At 44.2% G+C, this 25,622-nt stretch overlaps 2 protein-coding genes across 7 annotated transcripts in view; one reads left to right on the forward strand and one right to left on the reverse strand.

The window, feature by feature from the left end:
- JAK1 (Janus kinase 1) overlaps positions 1 to 17,759 on the forward strand; it is a 139,560-nt gene extending 121,801 nt beyond the window's left edge. For all 3 annotated transcript variants that reach the window (XM_081225217.1, XM_081225216.1, XM_081225218.1), the window contains 14 exons: positions 675 to 781; positions 3,671 to 3,814; positions 4,687 to 4,774; positions 5,255 to 5,382; positions 5,993 to 6,128; positions 7,219 to 7,370; positions 9,838 to 9,988; positions 10,111 to 10,205; positions 11,277 to 11,469; positions 12,536 to 12,660; positions 13,032 to 13,204; positions 14,854 to 14,971; positions 15,223 to 15,333; positions 16,321 to 17,759. In XM_081225217.1, the coding sequence (XP_081081343.1) occupies positions 675 to 781; positions 3,671 to 3,814; positions 4,687 to 4,774; positions 5,255 to 5,382; positions 5,993 to 6,128; positions 7,219 to 7,370; positions 9,838 to 9,988; positions 10,111 to 10,205; positions 11,277 to 11,469; positions 12,536 to 12,660; positions 13,032 to 13,204; positions 14,854 to 14,971; positions 15,223 to 15,333; positions 16,321 to 16,416 (1,817 nt within the window). In that variant the 3' untranslated portion in view covers positions 16,417 to 17,759. The remainder of the gene's footprint in view (positions 1 to 674; positions 782 to 3,670; positions 3,815 to 4,686; positions 4,775 to 5,254; positions 5,383 to 5,992; positions 6,129 to 7,218; positions 7,371 to 9,837; positions 9,989 to 10,110; positions 10,206 to 11,276; positions 11,470 to 12,535; positions 12,661 to 13,031; positions 13,205 to 14,853; positions 14,972 to 15,222; positions 15,334 to 16,320) is intronic.
- Positions 17,756 to 25,622, reverse strand: part of RAVER2 (ribonucleoprotein, PTB binding 2) — a 115,057-nt gene continuing 107,190 nt past the window's right edge. For 3 of the 4 annotated variants that reach the window (XM_081225220.1, XM_081225221.1, XM_081225219.1), the window contains exon 12: positions 17,756 to 20,044. In XM_081225220.1, the coding sequence (XP_081081346.1) occupies positions 19,898 to 20,044 (147 nt within the window). In that variant the 3' untranslated portion in view covers positions 17,756 to 19,897. The remainder of the gene's footprint in view (positions 20,045 to 25,622) is intronic. The other variant, XM_081225222.1, reaches the window with a different exon arrangement.

A 25,622-nucleotide genomic window follows, 5' to 3' on the forward strand; every position in this document is an offset into this window, starting at 1 on the left:
TGAATCAGTAGAATCTGGGGGATGGTCTGCCCAAAATCTGTACATTCAGCCAGGATTTAGTAAGTGCCTCCTTGTTGTCAGGTGCTGCTGGGAGCCCAGAGAGGCTCAGGCGCGACCTTCTTTTGGGGTCACCTGCCCTGTTCCTCACAAAACCTGTGTTTTTCACTCCCCAATTTTGGTTCCCGTCACTCCCAAAGTGCTTCCTCCATCCTTAGCTCTCATCCTTCAGCCCACACCCTGATTATTCATTTACACATTTAACAAGTATTTATTGAGTGCATACTGTGTACCAGGCTGTGGAGGTAGAGCAGGAAATAAGATGGACACAGGCCCTACATTCTTGGGGTTTCCATTCTCAGCTTTTAACATTTCATTTCCTCCCCTGACCTCTTTTACCGGGACAGATCTTGCTATGTCAACCCTGGAGTGCCTGTACCTGCCCTTTAAGAATAGCTGCACAGATTTTGATTGGTTAATTATTTGTTTCGTATTGGCTCTCTTATTAGCCTGTGAGCTCCTGGAGGGTGGGAATCAAGTACTTAGTAAATATTTGTTGAATGACTGAACCAACAAATGCACAAGTATGTATTCAGCAAGCCCATGGCCCAGCAGATGTTGGCCGACTGGGACCTCAGCCCTTCACTGCTCTTCTCAGACTTCTCTCTCTTCCATAGAAATCTCCAATCTGCTGGTGGCCACCAAGAAAGCCCAGGAGTGGCAGCCTGTCTACCCCATGAGCCAGCTGAGTTTTGATCGGATCCTCAAGAAAGATATTATGCAGGTGAGTCACTGCTGCAGGTCCAGCCCTGGTCCTGCCTTCCCACAGCAGAAAAGCCTGGGGAATGTGGGGAGGATGAAGTCGGGTTTGGGGAGACCCTGGTGGAAAAAGAGCAAGCCTTCCCCTTCATAGGTAAAGCTGGTCAGCCAGTTCCCTGCTGTCCAACCCAGCCTTGCTGATGCACCCTAGAGGCTTGCTTTCTCCTTGAAAGAGCTGGGTTAGTCAAGTTTTGCAGGATTATCTAGGGTAATAGGGACCTTCCATGCCTGGTCTTCTGCAGGTAGAAGTAGTTGGAGAACTTGGTGGGAATGCTGACAGGTCTCCACAGGGGAGTATGGGCTGATGACCCTCATTGTCCCAAAACATGCTGTGTGAAAAAGCACTTCTGAATTTCAGTCCTGGGCTTTCTGATGACGTTTCCAGAAGGAGCAAAGCTGGGGGCACATAGAGCACAGTGAGGGAGCAGGAGATGCACCCTGGAGGAGAACTGTCTTGAGAATCAGATCCCTCAGACCAGTGTCCCAGCCTTGGGAGGCCTTTGCCCAGAGTCTGCAGCCTTAGGCAGGCCCAGTTTCCGTCGTAGCTGCCCTTGGTCCTTGCTAGGATGTGAGGCCCATGGAATCCCCACTTTCTGTTCTGCACCCCCCTCCCCAGCCCCTTACACAGAGCCACACGCGGGGCGGGGAGGCTAAGGGGGCGGCGTGTCGGCAGCCTTGGAGGGAAGGAATCCACATAGGCCGCTTACTGCCTGGCAGAGGCTGCGTCACCTTGGAGGTGTTGGAGGGGAAATCGTGGGCTCATTGTCATTGAGGAGCCTGGCGGAGGGTGGCAAGCGTGGGGCTGGCTTGTTCATTTACTCTTTGAAGCCGGTCCCTGAAATTGTTGGGGAGGTTTTGACAGAGTGGAAGTCCACAGCTGCAGCTGCCTCGCTTCACTTACGTAAATGCTTCACTGAGGGCCTGAGGGCCAGATCTTTCTGTTCTGTCCCTCGGGTGGTTATCAGAGCTGTGTCCAGAGATTAAAATGGCAGATCAGCAGTACCCCAGCCTCTTTTCTGCCTGGAACTTGACATGTACTTGGGGTCTTCCTTCTGTCCTTGCCCCTGAGTCTCTGGGCAGATTACCACCCTCTGCACCTCCAGCGTTCATTTAGCCAACAGTGATTGAGCAGTTGCCCATGCCAGGCATGACTGCCACCCTCAGCAGGCTCACAGTCCGGTGGGCGAGGCAGATTCTCGTCTATCTTAAGCAGATAATTATACCACCAGGAGACAAGCCCTAAGTAAGGAAGTATGGCAGGATGTGGGACTGTCACATGGTCATCCTACCTAGTCTTGGGGGGACAGCAGTGGCTTCCTGGGGGAAGTGGCATCAAAGCAGAGCCCCAGAGGATGGACAAGTGCTAGACAAAGGCAGAAGGCGCAGCATGGAGGGAGGCTGAGGTGGTACACGCAGGGGCTTCCGGGTTGCTGTGGAATCCTGACAGCTCAGAGCCATGACTTGGCCCTGGAATAAGCACCCCTTCCGAGGAAGAGTAATTATTCTGAAAGCATATGGCTTTTGTGGGATGTTCTGGGAACGCAACTTTCCATAATCTTGATGTATCGCTTCATGACACATGCAGCTTTAGCTTTAATGAATAGTCACAGGACCTTGCCAGGATCTAGGAGACAGGGCGGATGTATCACCATTCTGCTATGACAGATGACAAATGGTGGTGTTTGTGCAAATTAATATACCCGGTTAACGATTGTGTACATTCTTGAGGGAGACAGAAATCAGCTGAGGGAGTCAGCCACAATGCATTTTCTGCATTTATAGGCGGTCCTAGGATAATAGAATAATAGAACTCCAAATAATAAGTTTTGTGGGGTTAATGTCAATAGCTTGACAATGCCTGAGTTTCATGAATCACATTTTGATTTTCAAATATTAAGAGTATTTAAACCATAATTATTAAAGCTTAAGCTGGAAGGGCCTTAGAGACAGAGCATTATATGTTCGGGACCTTGAGCAGATGATCTCATTTAGTTCTTATGCTGCTCATTTGGTTTTATTATCCCTTTTCATATGTGGGGAAACTGAGGCCTGTCCCTCCAGTCTCTACCTCTGTCTTTACATCACCTTCCTCTGGGGATTGCTAGGGCATATGCATGTATAAATTGTATCACTGATTTGAAAGCATGCACATGTGCACCCACGCATCAGGTAGATGGATAGAAAATGAATAGGTGTGAGAGGGCGATCAGACAAAACACACTGGCCCAGTGGATTGGCTTCTACCCACTGTGCGCCAGGAGCTGTTCTACCTAGTTCCTCATTTGATTCTTACACCAACCCTACGAGGCAGGTACATTGTTAACGCATTTACAGAAAGTGGGTGCCGGTTGAACATGATGAAAGGAGGTCTCGAAGTTAAAAGGCCAGCAAGCAGTAGGGCTCACAAGCCTGTTCTCTTTGTACCCCAGCCTGTGAGTGGAGGAGCCTCCTAGGGGAGGGGGGAGGGAGGTCCTCTCTGAGTCTGTTCTGGAGGCCTGGGGGGGGCTGATGTTGGTGGCTGTTTTTGATGGCACTGTTGGAAGTTTTGTGAAAGGTCAGGGTTATGTTTCGGCCCCAGGCTGTTCCTAGAGGTGGATAGCCGGTTGCTGTTCAGAGAATATGAGGATTATTTCCTGGGGCCCAGGGAGTGCCACAGCCGTGTTTGGCCAAGTAGCTTTTTGTTACCTCTGGAGGCCTGGCAGGACCAGGCACTGGAGAGGCTTGAGCTCCTGGGGCCCGTTTGCCGTTGCCCCATCCCTGCTGATGTGCGTTCCCACTGAGGACTCAGTCCCAGACTCTGGCACCACTGAAGCCCCAGGGGGTGGTCACCCTAACCTCCTGCCTCCTCCTTCAGGGCGAGCACCTTGGGAGAGGCACGCGGACACACATCTACTCTGGGACCCTCACGGATTACAAGGATGACGAAGGCACTTCTGAAGAGAAGAGAATAAAAGTGATCCTCAAAGTCTTAGACCCCAGCCACAGGGACATTTCTCTGGCAAGTGTCTTCCTCACAACCCCACCCTCTCCCCTCCCTCATTTCTGGAGCCAGTAGAGCACAGTGGGCCAAGAAGAGCCTTTGCCCTGATTTTGGGCCTGTCCCTCGCTGTCCGTCCCACTCTCTCCCGTTTCCTTCCTAGAGGTCCATGTGGCGATGCCGTGGAGCCCCAGACTCTAGCTGAATATGGTCTCAAAGTGCCTGATGCAGTCCAGGCTGTCACTTCAGAGTCTGGGAAAGTAAAGCCCGGAGCAGTAAAATGACTTACCCCGGATCCCACAAACTGTTAGAGAGTGGTAAAGCCAAGTCTTGACAGACATCTGCTGCCTTGGTTTTCCTTTTATTCTAACATAGTGTCAAACGTTATTTCCCAAAGTTTGAAGGAAGAGGAAGTGGTGGACATGAGTATCGAATCGGGACGTTGTCAGCCAGCCTATCCTGCCAGCCTGGCTCTGCATCCTATTAGGTTTTCTAAATGAGTCCTATGTCCCAGCTAGATGGCCCTCACAGTTGAGGCTTGGCAGTGCCTCTGGGTAGTTGAGGCCAGGGGAGTAGTTTCAGGGCTTGGGATGAGGACAGTGGTGACCTTTCCTGGAATCCACTGACTTTCCTCAGCCAGCCTATCCTGCCAGCCTGGCTCTGCATCCTATTAGGTTTTCTAAATGAGTCCTATGTCCCAGCTAGATGGCCCTCACAGTTGAGGCTTGGCAGTGCCTCTGGGTAGTTGAGGCCAGGGGAGTAGTTTCAGGGCTTGGGATGAGGACAGTGGTGACCTTTCCTGGAATCCACTGACTTTCCTCTCAGCTGAGCCCCTTTAGGATCAGACCAGTGCAGGCCGGCCCTTGACATTTCTTTGTCCTTTTCTCCCGCAGGCCTTCTTTGAGGCAGCCAGCATGATGAGACAGGTCTCCCATAAACACATCGTGTACCTCTATGGCGTTTGTGTCCGAGACGTGGAGAGTAAGTGTATTCTCTTTGGAAGGGGAAGTCGGCCCTGGCCAGGGAGCATGGTTGCTGTGAAGATGAGTGGGAGCTGATACCCCCCCTCATGTCGCCCAGGCTTCTTGCCTTTCTTTTTGCAATCAAGGAATTCAAAGTACTGAGCAGGTCGGTTGCTTAAGTTAATAGTGGACATGGAACTAGATCCCATCTGTTTTTCACTAATTTCTTGAGTGTTTACTTCTTGCCAGCTCTGGGCCCTACGCTGTGCTAGACTCGGGAGGTGGGGAGTGAGTGAGCTGAGTTCGTTGCCCAGAGAGTCAGAGTAGAAGGAGCTCCAGGCAGGGCTTGAACCCAGGCCCGTCCGACTCTGAAGCACTCTACCATTGGCACCCCCAGGCGGAGTACCAGCCGTTAAAGTGAGCTCTCATAAGGGGATGAGGGAGGGTGCTGTCCCAGATGGACAGAAGGTTGCAGGTGTGGCTGCTCTTGTGTTTGTAGATATCATGGTGGAAGAGTTTGTGGAGGGAGGGCCCCTGGATCTCTTCATGCACCGGAAAAGTGATGTCCTCACCACACCCTGGAAGTTCAAAGTTGCCAAACAGCTGGCCAGCGCCCTGAGTTACTTGGTAAGTATGTTTGATGTCTGTGGTGGTCCCCATCAGGAACCAGAATGTGGGGAGGCAGGAAGGAGGTACCAGCCAAGCAGGCTGGAGGGCCCAGCTCTGCACCTAAACACATGTGTGCCTGGTGCTTAGTGAAAGCCATCATCTTGGGCTATTCTGTGTGCTTACTTATGAATCCTGCTTAGAGGGAAATTTTTATCACTTTAGAGGACTGACTTCCATACTGCAGTGTATGATAAGAGTAGAAATATTACAGTACTTGTTGAATGAGTGAACGATACTATTAGCATCAATAGTAGCTCACATTTATTGAGTGCTTACCATGGTTCAGCTGTTCAGGTGTTTTTCAGGCTCTGATAATCACTTTAATTCTCACAAAAGCCCTATGAGGCATGCTCCATTGTTATCCCTGGTTGACTGATGAGGTAACTGGAGTAAAGGGACGTTATATAATATACCGGAGTCACACAGATCATCGGCGGGAGAGCTAAGCTGCCCGGGTCTGGCTGGGGAAGGGGAATGTGGATTATGACCTGTGGGAAACAGGAAAGACCATGGGAAGGAGGGCAGCTCCATGGGCAACTTTGCTGAGATCTGCCTTTTCACTCTGCAGGAGGATAAAGATCTGGTCCATGGAAACGTGTGCACTAAAAACCTCCTCCTGGCCCGTGAGGGCACTGACAGCGAGTGCGGCCCCTTCATCAAGCTCAGTGACCCTGGCATCCCCGTCACTGTGCTGTCCAGGCAAGGTGTGTCCTCCCTCCCTCCCGTCTCCTGCCCCACCCATCCCTTTCCCCCCACCCTGAGGCAGGGCCAGGCCAGCAGGGAAGGGGGCTGGGCTGGGGTTCTGCCTCATTTTAGAAAGCACACTTCTGCAAAAGGCATCTGTGCTCCTGCCCAGCCCTGGGGGCAGGGGAGGTGTCACGCGACGGAGGGGCCGTCCCTGCCCTCAAGGAGCTGACTGTGCAGTAGGAGAAACACAGCTGAGCTGGGGCAGGTCTGGTCTTGCAGTGAAGGAGCTGTGTTTAAGGTGCCAGGGCAGCACCTTGTTCAGGGGGAGGCCGAGGGTCTGGGGTGGTCAGAGATGTGTCAGGAGGAGTGGGACCTGGGTCCTACCTGTGTTTGTTTTGAAATCCACTGTAAGCAACTACAATAAAAATTAAAAACAAAACAAAACAAGAAATCCACTGTAGTTAGTGAGCAGTTTGGGGAGGCACCTTAGCGATTGCTATCGTCTTGGCAGCTTCTCTTTGAATGAGGTCATCATGAGTTGAGGACTCCAAAGGAGAGGGCAGACCTGGGAGCTGAGACACTGTAAGCGGTGCCGCACAGGTCACGCTCTACGTGTGTGTAGGTCATACGTGGGATACCTGTGCACCCCTGGGCCCTTGCAGGGCGATATGCAGAGTATGGGGGTAAGCCCATGCCCGCTCTGCATCTGTCGGCCTCTTCTCCCCGGCCTTCTCTTTCTTAAGCCTTTGTCCATGTGCCCCCGTTTTCCCTCCCCAGGGTGTTGGCTTCCACCCTGGGGTGCTTTGCTGTTTCTGAGACCACAGCTTCAAATACTGACTCACACGACCTTCTTGGGGAGTTTGTGTTAAACAGACACAGCTGCAGGCCCTGTCTCAGACAGATGCATTGGAAGGGCCAGGGCTGGGGGACCTGGAAAACCGCCCCTTTCACAAACTCCCTGCAGGACCAGGGCAGCCATGGCCCATGTTTGGAAAACACTACTTGAAAGAGTTTCTTTGTTAACTCCCAGTTCTTGCTGCAATGGCAGTGATATATTCCCCAGGTGATTGCAGAAACTGATCTGTAAATGTTTCTTGTCTTTTCCAGAGTGCATAGAACGAATCCCGTGGATCGCTCCTGAGTGTGTTGAAGACTCCAAGAACCTGAGTGTGGCCGCTGACAAGTGGAGCTTTGGAACCACGCTCTGGGAGATCTGCTACAATGGCGAGATCCCCTTGAAAGACAAGACATTGATTGAGGTGAGTTGCTTTCCAGGGTGTGAGCTGAGTGAGGACCCCTTGGACACTCATGGGTGTCTCAGGAGTTATCAGGAAGCCTCATATTGTGGGAGGAGACGGGCACGGGTTTGACTCTCCTCCACAAGCTTACACTGCCTGTGTGACCTCGCAAATGTTACTTAATTTCCTTGGGCCTTGGTTTCATCATCTGTAAAATGGGAATAAATAATACCTACTTTGCAGGGTTGTTGTGAAGATTAAGTAAATAATGCGTGTAGAGTCCCAGGTACACAATGTGTACTCAGTAGATCGCTATAGCATTGCAAAGTTAACACCCAGATATTTATTGAGTTCTTCCTGTGTACCAGGTGTTGTCCTAAGTTAAAGCTAGGGGTTCACAATGAAACAGACACAGGCCTTGCCTACCCTTGAGGACCTTAGGGTGTAGTAGGAGAGTTGGGCTAAAACAGCGATAAGGATTCCACACATAATATCTGAAATCATCACCTTAAGAGCCCTGCATGTTGGGTAGGGCAATGTCATTACCCCTGTTTTACAGGTCAGGTAACAGATGCAGGTGGCCCAAGGCCCGGGTTCCTTAGCTAGAATGCAAAACTTCGAGGCTGACCCTTTCTCATGTTCACTTGCAGAAAGCTAGTGGAGGCTCTAACGCCAAAGGGATAAAGCAGTGAAAGTTACAGTGAAGGACCACTGATCCCAACTCACTGATTTGATTATTAGGGTGTGTCTTGTGTGTTTAGAGGGGCAGGCATCACTTTTAGCTGGGAGGGAATGATCAAAGTCCAAGGGAGGGTGGCATTTCAGTTGTCTACAGGGAGCAGTTTCATTTGCCTGGAGTGTGGAGAGGAATGACAGGTAAAAAGGTGGGAAGGGTCCTTTGAGGTCGGATTGTATAGAGGCCCTGAATGCCGGGCTGCAGAATTTTACCGGGGTGATGTGGGGCATTGAAGGGTTTGGGTGGGGGAGCCAGGTGCTCGGAGGCCAGACTGGGCACAGTTCATCTGGATGGTGGTTGGATGGACAGGCCGAGGAGAGGCCTCTTGCTCTGAGGCTCTCAGTGGCGACAGTCTGAACCAGGAAGTGGCAGTGAGGATCCAGGGTGGAGGGTGCTCGTGGAGGAGATACCAAAGAGGCGAAAGAACCTTTAACCTGTTAGCCTTTTGCCAGGTAAACATGGTGCAGGACTTGGGAAAGAGGAGTTAAGCTAAAACCAACAGAGAAACCGTCTCATCCATAGATCTGTATTTAGGATTTTCAGCTGGGGCTTTTGGGAGTCATTTTATTTTTAACTTCCTTGGAAACAAAACAGCATACCCTTTGCTGTCAGTCAGTATTTATTGAGCACCTTCTGTGTACCCAGGACTGAGCAGAATACAGATGGTGTAAGGAAAGGTCTGTCCCTTTGATAAAGGAGGGTCTGTCACTTCTCCCAGGTACCCTTGGGTGGGTTGGGTGACCTTTCCCCCTGGCTCTACTGGAGCCTGGAAGAGTGAGAGACACTCCAAGGCAGGGGGAGCTCTCAGCTCCTTAATTCCAACCCACCTTCCTCCTCTCCTCTGGGGCCTGCCCCCACCCCACCCTAGGACCCACAGGGACCAGAAGAGAAACTAGTACCCTTGAGAGTCAGCTACAGACCAGAGCCTAAAGTGTAGCAAATTCAGTTAATTTTTTTAAAAGGGCATCAATTATTCGTTTCAGAATTTTAAAGTGTTAACCCCGTTGATGAGAATTTAGAAAACAGAGAAAACTATTTTTAAAAAAGAAATTATATTATATTCTGGTCACCCCTAACTAATATTTAGCACTTTGGCATATTGTCTTCCAGTCTGTTTATATCTCTCTTTTTAAAACAAACTTGGGACCGTGCTAGATAGTTATTTTTTCATTTAATGTTGTATATTTTTTTCATTTAATGTTGTGAGTACTTTGCTATACGATTAAATAAGTCTTACAGTTTTTACTAATTTGATGTAAGAGTTCATTGTTTCATTAAACTCTGATTTATTTAACTAATTTTATATTTGGCATTGAGGTCGTTTTCAAATTTGTAATGTTCTGTCTAATTCTGCAGGGAATATCTTTAAACATAAATCTTTGTTTCTATCTGACTTATTTCTGAGTCGTTCAATAATTGCAATTAATGAGAGTTTGCAGAATCTGAAGATTTCTACACATGTTGCCAAATTATATTCCAGAAGGTGGCATGACTTTGCTGGAATACAGCTTATTTGGGACTGGGTGGGATATACTGCCTGTTTTCCTTGAATTCGGATTATTTTAGTATCCAGGACTAAGATTTCCCACAGCTAGAGAAAGGCAGCATTAGCACCCATGTTTATGACGTCTACTTTTAAGCAAAGGTGTTGGGAATTAAATTAGGGATTGTTAGGTAACTCCTTCTGACCTGGGGCTAAAAGGTTTGTGAGTGGTTCCTTTGGTTTCTTTCATGTGGTCCTCTTCTTTGCAGAAAGAGAGGTTCTATGAAAGCCGGTGCAGGCCAGTGACCCCGTCTTGTAAGGAGCTAGCTGACCTTATGACCCGCTGCATGAACTACGACCCCAACCAGAGACCCTTCTTCCGAGCCATCATGAGAGACATCAATAAGCTGGAAGAGCAGAGTAAGACTCTGCCTTGAGCTGTTTAACCAAGACCAGCCAATGCCCGGGGGAGGGAGGGATAACAAGGAGTCTGTGAGAGGCAATCACTCCTTTTTAACATGTTTTCTTTTCTCTTCTGTTAGATCCAGACATCGTATCAGAAAAAAAGCCAGCAACTGAAGTGGATCCCACACATTTTGAAAAGCGGTTCTTAAAGAGAATCCGTGACTTGGGAGAGGCAAGTTATACTCGAGTCCCTGCTGACCACTTCACCTCTATGGATATCTAAAGCTGCTCTCCATTCTCTCTCATTTTGGGTCAAAGTTTATAGGAGAAAGCATCTTACTGTGTTTTCTTTAGGATTGTGTGTTTTTCCATTTGACACACGGTGGCAGCCTGTCCATGCACACAGGACATTGATCAGCTCCCTCGGGAGACTTGGTCTCTTAAGGGACAAAGAGAATGAAGAGGGGGGGGATCCATCCATGGGGGATGGATATAGATATGGTGGAAATAGAGAAGTCCCTACCTCTGACTTTTCTGGGAATACATATCCTGTGAGGCTGCTTAAATGAGGGATGGATTTATTTCACAGAACACCAAAATAGAATTTTAGCTTTTCCTCTGGACCTTGAGTGGCAGTTTCCTGATAGTAAATGTGACTAGAGAAGCTACTAGAATTTGCATCTTTATATAGATTTTCTGTAGTTAATAAAGGCTGTGCCACCTTGAGTACCCGCCATGTGCCAAGGCCGAGTGCTGGGCATTCTACAGGCACAGTGTTCCTGCTTCCTCACAGCATCCCCAAAGGTTTATTACCACTGTGTACATGGAGCACCTCTGGAGCCAGCTCGGAAGGTGGGGTGACCAGGCTCGAATCGCTAGCAGGTGGCTTAGCTGGGATCTAATCCACGTCTTCTAAAGACTCCTCGTGCCTTGCTCTTTGTAGCCACATTGTGGTGCCTCCTGTAGCGTGGACCCAGGGCTGTCAAAGAATGCCGAGGTTGTCCTGCATGTCCAGAAATAACCTCCATTTCCTTTTGGGTTACACTTTCATGGAAATTGGGATTGATGTGTTGGTTCACCAGTTACTTGATCCTTTTCTTGTCTTAGCTCAGTAATAGAAGAAGGAATGGCAGGTAAGCCAAGTGGGGAAGAGCCCAAGTAGGAGCTTGCTGCCTGCAGGGCAGACCGTGCATGCACCCCCGCCTTCAGGGGAACAGCACGAGGAACAAGGCTCATCTTGGAGTGTGTCCCGCTGGCCCAGGCCGGGGCTTCTCTGATCAAGCACATGCATCTTTCCCTCCAGGGCCACTTTGGGAAGGTCGAGCTCTGCAGGTATGACCCTGAGGGGGACAATACAGGGGAACAGGTGGCCGTCAAATCCCTGAAGCCTGAGAGCGGAGGGAACCACATAGCTGATCTGAAGAAGGAAATTGAAATCTTAAGAAACCTTTATCATGAGAACATTGTGAAGTATAAAGGCATCTGCACAGAAGACGGTATGTTGTGCAAAGTGGGGTTGGTTTAAAGACTGAGTGACTATCTGGGGTCACTGAAGGCCAGTGCTGAGCAGGCAGTGCCCTTGGCCTCATCTGGGCTGCCTGAGTGCTAGCTGATGGCCCCCGGAGCTCTAGGGCTTCAAAGCAGTATGCACTGTCAGAACCCCCAGCAGCTGCAGAGCTCCCGGGAAAGCTGCCCAGCCTCCCCCCACCAGGCGGGGGGTGATTCCAGCATTGTCTCTCTTGGCTGTTCCTACACCCACACTGGGGATTGGACTTCCCCTGTCCTGATATTTGCACACGAGGGCACAGAGACCAGACGAAACTGATGCCCACTCCTCCCCTTTCCCTGTTCTTTTGATCCAGCACTAAGCAGGGTACTTCGTTTTCTAGTTTTCTAAATCAAGGTGGCAAGTAGTGTTTACTAATAAGTGTATCTTTTTTACAAGCCAGTACAATACTCACGTATTATATATATATATATTTTTTAATTAATTAATTTATTTTTGCTATGTTGGGTCTTCATTTCTGTGCGAGGGCTTTCTCTAGTTGTGGCAAGCGGGGGCCACTCTTCATCGCGGTGCGCGGGCCTCTCACTATCGCGGCCTCTCATTGCGGAGCACAGGCTCCAGATGCGCAGGCTCAGTAGTTGTGGCTCACGGGCCTAGTTGCTCCGCGGCATGTGGGATTCTCCCAGACCAGGGCTCGAACCCGTGTCCCCTGCAATAGCAGGCAGATTCTCAACCACTGTGCCACCAGGGAAGCCCCCACGTATTATATTTTAAAATTGGTAGTGAGATGATGTGGCTCATAATTTTTAAAAATCATCACTTGCCTAGTGGTTTGCAGAACACTGTGTTGTCTCAGTGAGCGCTGATGACCCTAGGATAGGTACCCTGTTCACTGCTGAGGATCCCAAGACTCTGAAACCTGCGAGGTTAAGCCACTTGCCTGTGATTCAGGTCCTCTGTCTCCAGATCCTGTGCCCTTCACTCCCACAGTTCCTTCATTTGGCAACCTTGTACTGATGGTTTTTTTTGTTTTTTCGTTTCTTTTTTCTAAACAGGAGGAAACGGTATTAAGCTCATCATGGAATTTCTGCCTTCGGGAAGTCTTAAGGAGTATCTTCCAAAGAATAAGAACAAAATTAACCTCAAACAGCAGTTAAAATATGCCGTTCAGATTTGTAAGGTAAAAAGAAAAAAAGAGCCTGGTAAAAATTTATAAATCAGGCACTCTGTCCTGGGTAATTGGTTTGTAATTAGGCTGCAAGTGGAAAATAATTTCCAATAATTGTACTGAGTTAATTTTGTTCTGCATGATTTGGATTGAAAATTAGCCTCTGCTAAGAAAGTGAACTGATTTGTTAATATGGTTTCTTTAATGTGTATTTCTTGGAATCAGGTTGGTCTAACTATTTTTGCAAAGAAGTAAAAACAAAAAAAGTGATATGTGAATGAAATGACATTTATATATATATTTTTTGTTATGAAGTGGTAGATACAGAATCCACTCTGAACTGACCTTCAGCAATGTGCTCTGCCTTTTCTTCTCTCCCTCAGGGGATGGACTATTTGGGTTCTCGGCAATACGTTCACCGTGACTTAGCAGCAAGAAATGTCCTTGTTGAGAGTGAACACCAAGTGAAAATTGGGGACTTTGGACTAACCAAAGCCATTGAAACTGATAAGGAGTACTACACAGTCAAGGATGATCGGGACAGCCCTGTGTTTTGGTAACTGAATCAAACAGATTTCATCAGTGCTTCATAGGGTTTCCACTGTTCTGATAGGTCCTTTCTAGCTATGTTAATGTCTCTCTTATTAGTCCAGATTAGAAAAAGACTTAGATCATTTGGAATTGACTGATTTTTGCCTTCAAGAAACATCTTTTAAGCTGTTTTACTGAAAGCAACCTGCAGAAATGCCTGAGCTTCATAGGACATCTTCCAGGGAAGAAATCTCACAACGCTCAGCATCTCCATCTTGCCCGGAGAAGGCATTCCTCTGACACAGTTCTTAAAACTGTCAGCAGCTGGAGTAATCACATCCATGCAGAGGAAGCCTGGAGGGCAGGTAGGAGGAGGGGGCAGGAAGATGACAGGAAGGAGGTGACGAGTGGGCATTGGCAGATTCAGGTAGAGCCTGGACATAACAGAGCAAAAATCCATAAGAAACTTGGCCATCTTCTCATGAATCACCAGAGTATCCTGGTTGGTGGGCCACACCCTGACTTTGACCCCTCTCAGCCTGGAACACTATCCAAGGGGGAAGCTGCTGAAGTCTCCACTCTATGCCGTCCTGTAGAACTGACTGGCACCACGAGGTACATCCTGTGTGGACACGACATGGGTCTCTCCCACCCACGGAGGCCAAACCTCCATTTATTCATTAAAGAAATATGTATCAAGGCCCTGCTTTGTGCCAGGTACTAGAGATAACAAGGGTGAACAAGCCAACCAAGTTTAGAATTTAATGGGTGAGGCAGCCAATTTTGTGGTACCATAACCAGAAAAGGGTTCAGGCTTGGTTTTCTGGAAGTTCTTTAAAAATAAGGCCTTAAAAGATTCCTGGGAGTTTGTAAAGATGGTTAGAAGACGGCATGTATGATGGCAGGAGTGAGGCAGAGCGGTGGCCGTCCTAGGAACTGGAGTCGGCTCCGTGTGGCTGCATCGTGAAGGGAGGCCTCGGCGGTTGCTAAGGCAATGCCCTGCTCGCTGAGTTATGGAGCTGGGACTCCATCCCAAGAGCTTTGGGTTGCTGTTGGGAGGATTAAGGACAGGGACTTCTGTTTAAAAAGATCACTGTGGGAAGGAGAGGAGCAAGACTGGAGCCAGGGCGTCTAATTTGGCCAGAGCCAGTGATGCTGTGAACTAGGACAGTGATTTGGACAACGATGGTGCGGTTTAGGAGAAGTGAGTAGGTTTGAGGAGTATTTCTGAGACTGGATATGGGGATGCCTCAGTTTCTGGCTCAGGCAATTGGGTATCATTCACCAAAACAGCTGACACTGGAAGAGGACTGGGCAGTAAGTAATTCACTGCTGACTCAATCTGAGCTTGCAGGCAAATGAAGCCCGTGCCTGTCGTCATCACCTCCTCCCCCCATCCCCTCCCCATGGAGAGCCTGTGCTCTGCGAAATGATAGCACCGTCTTGTCTGACTGATGTTTGGGAGCAAATGTGTAATGAGAGCCCATAGGGGTGTGTCCACATATCAGGTGTGCGCCACAGCAGCATATGTGTGACTGATGCATAATACACACTTAAATGTCTTAGAATATTAAATTCTAAGAAAAACCAGAGCACTGATTTTTCTAAGTTACTCTAGTGCTTTTTGGAATATCCTTTCCAGGAAATGAAGTTTCAAGTTCTGCTTTCTTTCAGGTATGCTCCAGAATGTTTAATTCAGTGTAAGTTTTATATCGCCTCTGATGTCTGGTCTTTTGGAGTAACTCTGCATGAGCTGCTTACTTACTGTGATTCAGATTCCAGTCCCATGGCGGTAAGTCTTACTTGTCCTTCGTTTGAATCTAGCACCCACTTAAAATATGTCCATCCTTCTGCTTTGTAAGTTTCATTCTTAAATGGAATCCAATCAGTGTTATAATGGAAAGGAAAATTGTCTTGGACTTTCATTTTTAAAGCCTTTTTTATTGTTTTAATTTCCAATTCTAGAAATTTTACCATAATCTATCTGGTGTTTATATAAATATGTACAAAGTAAAATATTTTGTTTGGTTTTATTTTACATAGTTGTTCCTGAAAATGATAGGCCCAACTCATGGCCAGATGACAGTAACAAGACTTGTGAATACCTTAAAAGAAGGAAAACGTTTGCCTTGTCCACCTAACTGTCCAGAAGAGGTATTTATGCGCCATTTCGAAGTAATAAAACTCAGTTTTTACTGTTTTCACTGCTTGAATTATCCAGCATTGGATTGGAGTTGGGGGAACAGGAATGAGTAGAAAACTCTTTTAAAATAGTTTTCTGGGGCTTCCCTGGTGGCGCAGTGGTTGAGAGTCCGCCTGCCGATGCAGGGGAGACGGGTTGGTGCCTCGGTCCAGGAAGATCCCACATGCCGCGGAGCGGCTGGGCCCGTGAGCCATGGCCGCTGAGCCTGCATGTCCGGAGCCTGTGCTCCACAGCGGGAGAGGCCACAGCAGTGAGAGGCCCGCGTACAGCAAAAATAATAATAATAATAAATAAATAAAAATAAAATAGTTTTCTGAAGCTGAATTTCAGATAAGATATCTGAGAAAATCATCTTTGGGGCAGATGACAGCCACAAGTTTTGTTCAAAGCAAGGGATTCCCTGCAGAAGTAGGCTCACCTCAGTGAGCACCCTAAAGGAGCATATGTTGGTGTAGCCTTCCTGTGACAAATACATATAATTGCATTTTTGTGTGTAAGTTTATTTATCCCACTTATCAACAGCATTGTGACATTCAGTTTTCTGTATTTCTAACTGAACTGAGCCTTTAAGACTAACTCTGTAGACTATTTAAGATGTACTGAATAGTATGTTTAAGCCAAAGAATGAAGCAGCCAGTAAGGAAATTTGGAGTCTAAACTGAGGTATAACTTTACCCTTAAACTGGTTTATAGTAATTAATGACCTGGATTTTTTTGCAAGGTCAGTTAAGTCATGAGCTTCTCAAATGTTAAAATGTTTTTTATGAACTATAGATGTGTCACATTTTCTGTATTTTAAGTTATTCAAATATTCTTGTTTTCTAGTGTTACTTATTAAGGGAAGTCATACACATTTTCAAATTTATGTTCTTCTTGGTGTTTCTATAATTTTTTTAAAAAGCTCCTAAACATTTTTCTGTTGTTTTTTCTTTTTACAGGTTTATCAACTTATGAGAAAATGCTGGGAATTCCAACCATCCATTCGGACAACCTTTCAGAACCTTATTGAGGGATTTGAAGCGCTTCTAAAATAAGAAGCATGAATAACATTTAAATTCTACTGTGTATCAAGTCCTCCTACCCCCAACCAATACCCAAGCCATTTAAAAAAAAAATGTGTTCTAACTGGAAAAAGTTTGTATTCTGTCTAAAAAGATACTGGGGTACGTATCCACGTATAAAGCACACTGTGTGGTGCTTAATATGTGTAAGTACTTCCTCTTTAAATTTGGCACCAATAACATAGTGACAAATAATGACAACCAAAATATTAGAAAGCACTTAAGCACTCCTCCTTTTGGAAAGAATATACCACTGTTTCGTCTGGTTAGTTTACTATCACAATTGAGTACCAGAATGGGATTTTTCAAAACAAGAGGAGCTGACCAAAGTGAAGTCTCAAGATGATTGCTTTTGCTTTTTCTTAGCTGCCAGTTGATGTGAAATGTTTTTCTGGCACATAAATCAAAGATAAAGATTGATGGACTTGGCCGATACTCTAGTATGCCCTCAAATTTCAATATCTAAATGATAGATGAAACATTCTTGAAATATTAGATACCAGTTAGTATACTGTTGTTGCTGTACAAAAAGATGAGTGTATCCCTGTCAACAGTAGGACATAAACTTTGAGTTGTTTCTGCAGTGGCTTAGCTCCTGTCCCCTTGGGTGACCAGCGGTACCCATTTTTGAGAAAACTGGTCATACCCAGGGTGGGCAGCTGTGGAATAGATACTTTGCTGCATGATGTTGATTCTTGAGAACTAAACCTGTGCCAGTGCTTCCCTAAACAGTATACCTTAAATCAGAATTGATTCCAAGAACGTGGATGCTGTTATACCTGCTTTTCAGAAATGTCAATGTGTATCCTTTTATAACTCTACCACTTTGGGGCAAGCTCTGCCAGCATTGGTTTTGAACGCTGAATGCATATATACCATGTACATTGCACTGTTCTTAGTGTTTTCAGTACTTACCATCCATCTATAAGAGTCGATCACTATTTTGACCATCACCCTATGGCGCAAAACTTGAAAGACCTAGCTAGCAGCACCATGGAGTTCAGGATCCACTAGGCAGTTTTCAGTTTGCTTGGAGGTAGCTGGGTAATCAAAAATGTCAAATCTCTGATTCAATGTGAACCATAAGATCTTTTTGACCAGGAGTCTGAAAAACTTTTTGTTGATGCTGTCTAGCATTTGTTTGATACCCTTACTTTTCACCTTTGAGCCTGAAAATGAGCTGTGTATTGATTCAGTGGCAACAGCCATTCAAATTTATCCAGGAACCCTACATCACCAAGGTCTGCGTCAAACCTGTGGCCACCCTACATGCACTTTGTTTACTCTTTATACAAATAAATATACTAGAGACTTCACATGCATGTGCCTTTTAATATTAAGAGTTCATTTTCAAAGCATTTCAAACAATTTGTTTACATAGAAAAATAACAGTATAGGCTTGGGGTGGAGAGAGCATTGGTAATGGTCCTTATTACTAACACCACTTGATTTGTACTTATCTGTTGTGTCCCAACAATAATGGGGCACAGGCCAGTATGGATGGCAGACCCACACTTGCTAACCCAAAATTCCTTTTAGTTCTTTCAACCTCTTCCTGCTTACATTTTAAAAATTCACCATCTTCCCTTTCTTCTATTTGTACTGTCATAGAGGTGTGACAAAGCACTGAAGAAGCTCAATGCAACAGGAAAATGGGAAGAAGTGCAGAGCATGGAGAACCCATTATTCATCTGCTGAGTCACAATTGAGTGATGCCTATCCTGATCAGTTATTTATAGGTAGTATACTTTTAATTAGAAATTATCTAATAATTTAACTTTCTAGCTGTCATTTGCCAATAGGAGTTAACAAAGGCAATACATTAGACCAAGTAAAATTCTTTACAAATCATACAACATGTGTACCAATTTTAAACTTCATAATTAAAACAGGAGAGATACCTTCTATCATAGTCAATAAGTCCCTTGAATATAAGATATTTAATCTTATTTCAAAATGACTAGGATCACTGAGACCCCTAAACTCCACATCATCAATTAATGTCTCATAACAAAGAACAAACTTAGAAATTTCTAGATAGCAAAAGGGTTTCTCATGCATTTAATACCAAGGTCTTCAGGAAATGGTGATTCAAAAGTTATATGCAATAAACACAATTCTTTCAAAAGTAAATTGGGTTAAATAGCTGATAATTTTTCAGCCTAACACACTGCAAAAGAATAATAGACAAAGCAGAGAGTGAGGTATAGCTTATTATCTCAAAATGGTTATAAATACTGTTACTCCATAACACTCCTTCAGAAAGGGCAGAATTGACTGCTTTACTATATTGTGGAAATAGGGCATCTGATGACCAAAATGTGCCCTGTTCTAGTAAATGAATCATCACTATGATATGAAATGAAGACACAGAAACCTATTGTTCCTTGCCACTTACAAATCTGTTGTAAAAGTTAAAGGTCTTTTTGTAGGTGTGAAGTAAAAGGGTTAGGGAATTAGTATTTATTAGATCAGGAGTCTGTGAACTTTATAAAGGGCCAGATAGTAAATATTTTAGGCTTTGCAGCCACTCAGCTCTGTCATTGTAGCACAGAAGTTAGCCATACATGATATGTAAGTGAATGAGCATGGTTGTGTTCTGATAAAATTTTATGTATGGACACTGGAATTTGAATTTCAAGTTATACATTTTTTTCCTCCAAACATTTAAAAATGTAAACATCATTCTTAGCTTGCAGGCAGTACAAAAACAGCTGGAGGACTGTTTTTTGACTGCAGGGAGTAGTTTGCCAGTCCCTGAAATTAGATCAGCAAAGCTACTTCAAAAAAGAAAAAACCTCGTGTTTTTCACAAGAGGTATAAATGGTAAATAACATATTAAGAGTAAAGCATCTGTAGTAGTGTATACCTTGGAAGTCACTGTCACTGTGTTTGAGTTTTATACTGTATGACTGGTGTGGGGGTAATAATTAACTTTGTATGTAGAGCATCTTTATAACATTACCAATCACTGCATTGTGTACTTGCATTCTTGTAATTCTAGGGAAAATTCTAAAAATCTGAAATGAGATTACTTCTAGGGAAAGTATCGATAAACTGGAATGCACACTGGCTTATAAGAAATTTATTCTAAGGCCCAGGAAACAAGAATGTTTCCCATTTATTGCTTCAAACTTTTATATGTGGTGTCAAAATTATTCCCAGTCCTAAACAAGGAATATTGGAACATGTTAATTTCTCCAATGGACTGTAAGTTAATATCACATTGATTAAGATGCATCTAATTCTAGCGGAATATGTCCTCAATTGATGTCTCTTCTTATTGCTACTTACTTTTTTAATTTGGCAATTCTGCCTTCTGCACACACAGTTCCTTCTGGGAAATTATAAACCCGTATTTAAAGGATATGGCTAGTTTGAATGTAGTTAAGGCAGCGATGAACAGCAGAGATACTGCAAAGAACCTTATGAGTTTATAAGGAGAGAACTTAACTCAGTACACTCGCTTCTTTTTTAAGTAGGTTTCCATGTAATATGCTCCTGTGCCCTGAGAATGCTGGTCAACAAATTCCACTGAACCACCTTCTGGGGCAGAGACGAGATATGATGAGCCTCGCTTTTCATTTCTTAAAGATGATACCTATTAGAAAAAGAAACCATAACTAATGCTAAAATCTAAAAATTGGTTTGTTAAAGATATTTATAAGAAAAGCAATTCTACTGTGGTTTGGTGTAAAAACAGAATAGCAGGATAAATAACAAAGTTATCAAAAAAACTGCACAAAAAATTTCTATATCAAAATCACTTGTGGAACTTTTGAAAAATACAAACCAGCTTCTAAATGCCCTCTCTCCCCTACTCCCCACATTTTCAGGAAAGAAAAAGTGACACTATAGTTGCTTCTGCTGTTTGTACATAGTTAAACCCCAGTGAATCAGAATACCAGTACTGGATACCAGTATTCCTCTGAGGAAGGAGCATGGCTAAGGAAGTGAACTGCATATCAACTTAGATGTTAAGTTCATCTAGTAATAAAAGATGTGGCAAGAGAATAAACCAGTAGGTACGAAAACTAGCAAATGATGTCAACAAAATAGCTAGTGAAACCTTCTAGAGAGCAATATGAACTCAAACTTTAGTCCACAGAATAATCACCTGGAAAACTTGTTAAAATGCAGATTTCCGGGTTCCATCTCAGATATTCTAATCCAGAAGTGTTCATGATAAGAAGGGCCAAAATGTTCCTCACAAGTAGTCACAGTGATCAATGCATTAAATCAGATTATGTAGCACACCCTATGACCACCTAATTCCTCTCAGTTTTAGCTTTTATAAATACTGTGTGTGACAAACTTACTTACTGAAGAATTATGTAACTAACTTACTATACACGAGTGTAGAAATGACTCATAAGGAAAGCTAGCAATGCAGAAGAGCCTTCTCACATTACAATTAAAATTACAATAGTATTTGAACCAACAATGGCCACAATTTTTAAAACCGGCTTCAGCTTCAGAGGGGACAGATAAAGCAGTTCTCAGTCATCCGTGTTAAGAAGAGGGATAAGGTGGAGATGACCAAGAAGGCTCCAGAGCTCCCCTCCTTCCATGGATGTGCCATATGTACAGCTACACATGGAACAGTTCCCTCTAAAAGAGATCCAGAAGCTAGCTGGGCAGCTCCTACATACTAAACAAATGAGAAAATAAATACCCACACCAAAATGGGTAGGAAAGGCCAATATACAGCCTCGCCATACACCCCGACCCTGGCACAGCACTGTGCATCAGGAGAGAATTCCCAATTCTTAGCTTCTCCCTGAGGAGTGAAGGGTTTGGATTCCACATCTAGTGCTCCAACTTTTAAGACTCCCACTGGAGGTATGGGTTCCCAAAATACCTAGCTCTGAAAGCCAGCACGGCTTGTGTTCATGAGATCCACAAGGCTACAGATAAGAAAGCATTCTTAATGGGCACACAGCACGCACTGTGACTGTCCTCTCAGGGCCAGGTGCAGAGGGAGCAGGCAGAATTGCCCATTGCTCAGTTCTCCCCTGAAAGAAGTTCATCTGCACATTTTAAAAGCTGCTGCCTAAGGCCGGGCTCCTAATCTAGCAGGTGCTAGGAGCAGCAGCAATCTACCCCAGAGACTGGGGAAGCTGAAGGACACCTCTCCCACCTTCTCCTTCTAGCTCACTCCAGTCACTAGTGTCTCCCTGCAAGGAACTTGTACACGTCTGTACCCTGGCTTTTATGTCTGACACCCAAGAATAGTCTCTGGGTCATCTGGCTCTGATAGCCAGTGGGGCTTGCATTCATGAATTCCACTGGACTGTAGCAAACAAAAATACAATTCTTAATGGGTGCAGGAGCTCCCTTCCCACCATGCCCTGGTGATTGTACACCTGTGCTCAGCACAAAGGGAACAGGGGGGAAAAAATGCCCATTTTCTTTTCTCCCTGGACAGGGCTTAACTATCAATACATACTTTCTCAGCTGCAGCCTCAGGGTCCAGGTTCTAATCCGTCTTTGTCTAGGTGCTAACTGCAGGCCCTGCCTTTGGATACACAGGTCTTAGCATACCCTCTAAAAAAGCCACTAAAAGCAAAGAAGGAGGCTCAGTCACAAAAGGTTGAGGGACAACTAAGAGCTCAGGCTGGGCTGAACAACCATCTCCTACAAAAGACCGTTCAAGACTGGAAGAGGTGGCTGTTTTATATAATGCATAGACACCAATAAAGGAAGAAATGAAGATATAATGTTCCAAACAAAAGGCCATGATAAATATCCAAAGCAGATCTTGATAAAACAAAGTGACTTACCTGAGAGAGTTCAAAATAATGGTGGTAAAGATGCTCACCTAGGTCGAGAGCAATGAATGAACAAAGAATTTGAATAGAGATAGAAAATACTTAAAACTACCAAATAGAAATCACAGAACTGTTGAATGTAACTGAACTGAAAAGTTCAATAGAGGGATTCAACATCAGACTAGATCAATCACGGGAAAGGATCAGCAAACTTTAAGACAGGTTAGTGGAATTCATCCCATCTGAATTGCAAAAAGGAAAAATAATTATAAAAGTTAAGATAGCTTAAGGGACTTATGGGACACCATCAAATGGACCAATATATGCATTACAGAGGTCCCAGAAGGAAAAGATAAAGGGGCAGAAAACTTTTTCAAAAAATTAATGGCTGAAAACGTCCCTAATCTGGGGAAACACACATCCAGATCCAGAAAGCCTAGAGAGTAACAAACAAGATGGCTCCAAAGAGACCCACTATGAGACAAATAAATTATATTCAAAGTGCTAAAAGAAAAAAACTGCCAACCAAGAGTACCTGGCTAAGTTGTCCTTCAGAATTGAAAACAAGAGTTTTCCAGACAAAAGCTGAAGGAGTTCATCACCATTAGACCAGCCTTACATGAAATGTTAAAGGGAGTTCTTCATACTGACATGGAAGGAGGCTTAGTTTTCTTTAGTAACAGGAAAACATATGAAAGTATAAAACCACTGGTAAAGATAAATATATACTTAAATTAAAAAAACTCTGACAAAACTATAGAAACATTTGTCAATGGATACACAATGTAAAAAGGTACAAAGTGTGCCATCAAATGGGGGGGTGGCAGAGCTGTATTCATTTGAAGTTATCAACTTAAAATAGACTATTTTATATATATATATATATATATATATATATATATACACATATATATATAAGACATTTTATGTAAGCCTCATGGTAATCACAAAACAAAAGCCTATAGTAGGGATGTAAAAGAGAAAAGAATCAAAGCCTACAATTATAGAGAATTAGCAAATCACGGAGACAGCAAGGGAGGAAGAAAGGAACAGAGGAACCACAAAACAACCAGAAAACAATTAACAAAATGGCAATAGTAAATCCACAACTACATTACTTTAACCCCCACACACCTATAGTCAACTAATCTACAACAAAGGAGGCAGGAATCTACAATGGAGAAAAGACAGTCTGTTCAACAAGTGTTGCTGGGAAAACTGGACAGCCACGTGTAAACCAATGAGATTAGAACATTTTCTCATACCATATACAAAAATAAACTCAAAAATGGATTAAAGACCTAAACATAAGAATGGAAATCATAAAATTCCTAAAACAGAACATACAAAGAACACTGACATAAATCATAGCAGTATTTTCTTGAATCAGTCTCCTAAGGCCAAAAAACAAAACTAAACAATAAATAAATAAATAAATAAATGGGACCTAATTAAACTTAAAAGCTTTTGCACAGCAAAAGAAACCATTAAAATGAAAAGACAACCTACAGAATGGGAGGGAAAATTTGTGAATGATGTGACCGACGGGGTTAATATCCAAAATACACAAACAGCTCATACAACTCAATAGCAAAAAAACAACCCAATCAAAAAACTAGGCAGAAGACCTGAAAAAACATTTTTCTGAAGAAGACATACAGATGGCTAACAGGCACATGAAAAGGTACTCAGCATTGCTAATTATTAGAGAAATGCAACATCAAAACAGTAAGATAGGACTTCCCTGGTGGCACAGTGGTTAAGAATCTGCCTGCCAGTGTAGGGGACACAGGTTCAATCCCTGGCTCGGGAAGATCCCACATGCCACGGAGCAACTAAGTCCATGCACCACAACTACTGAGCCTGTGCTCTAGAGCCCGCAAGCCACAACTACTGAGCCCGCGCACCTAGAGCCTGTGCTCTGTAACAAGAAAAGCCACAACAATGAGAAGCCTGCACACCACAACGAAGAGTAGCCCCCACTCGCTGCAACTAGAGAAAGCCTGCACACAGCAACGAAAACCCAACACAGCCAAAAAAGAAAAAAACGAGATACCATCTCACACTTGTCAGAATGGTTACCATCAAAAAGTCTACAAATAACATGTCAGAGAGGATGTAGAAAAAAGGGAACCCTCGTACACTGTTGGTGAGAATGTAAGTTGGTGCAGCCACCATGGAAAACAGTATGGAGGTTCCTCAAAAAACTAAAAAAGAACTACCATATGATCCAGCAATTCTACTCCCTGGGTATATATTGGAGAAAAATGAAAATGCCTATTCAAGAAGTTACATACAACCCAATGTTAATAGCAACAGTGAATCATTTGGCCAGAAAAATCAAAAGAGCCAAGACATGGGAGCAACTCAAGTGCCCATCAACAGATGATTAGATTAAAAAGATGTGATTATATATATATATATATATATATATATATATATGTATGTATGTATGTATGTATGTATGTATGTACGTACAGTGGAATATTACTCAGCCATAAAAAAGAATAAAATACTGCCATTTGCAGCAATGTGGATGGTCCTAGGGAATATTATGGTTAGTGAAATAAGTCAGAAAGACAAATACTACCAATATATAATATAAATGGAATCTAAAAAATAATACAGATCAATGTATATGCAAAACAGAAACAGACTAACATACAGAAAAACTCTGGTTACCAAAGGAGAGAGGGAAGGGAGGAGGGATAAGTTAGGGGTATGGGATTAACAGATACAAACTACTATGTATAAAATAGATAAGCTGGGCTTCCCTGGTGGCGCAGTGGTTAAGAATCCTCCTGCCAATGCAGGGGACACGGGTTCGAGCCCTGGTCTGGGAAGATCCCACATGACGCGGAGCAACTAAGCCTGTGTGCCGCAACTACTGAGCCTGTGCTCCAGAGCCCGCAAGCTACAACTCATGAAGCCCAGTGCCTAGAGCCCATGCTCCATAACGAGAAGCCACCACAATGAGAAGCCTGTGCACTGCAATGAAAAGTAGCCCCCGCTGACCACAACTAGAAAAAGCCCACACACAGCAACAATGAACCAACACAGCCAAAAATAAATAAATAAAGTAAATAATAAAATTTAAAAAAAAGATAAGCAACACGGATATACTATAAAGCATAGGGAATTATAACTTATAATAACCTATAATGGAGTATAATCTGCAAAAATACTGACAATGCTATACACCTGAAACTAACAATACTGTAAATCAATTGCAATAAAAAAAAATTTTTAACGTTAAATGTAAATGGATTAAATTCTCTAATCAAAAGACAGAGTGGCTGAATGGATAAAAATCAAAACCAAACTAAACTTTGACTTAGAGTCTCACCTAGCTTAAAGGACACACACAGACTGAAGGTGAAGGGATGCAAAAAGATATTCTTTGCAAAT

The sequence above is a fragment of the Mesoplodon bidens genome, assembly GCF_964165515.1.
Source record: "Mesoplodon bidens genome assembly, chromosome: 2".
In the NCBI taxonomy this organism is placed as follows: domain Eukaryota; kingdom Metazoa; phylum Chordata; class Mammalia; order Artiodactyla; family Ziphiidae; genus Mesoplodon; species Mesoplodon bidens.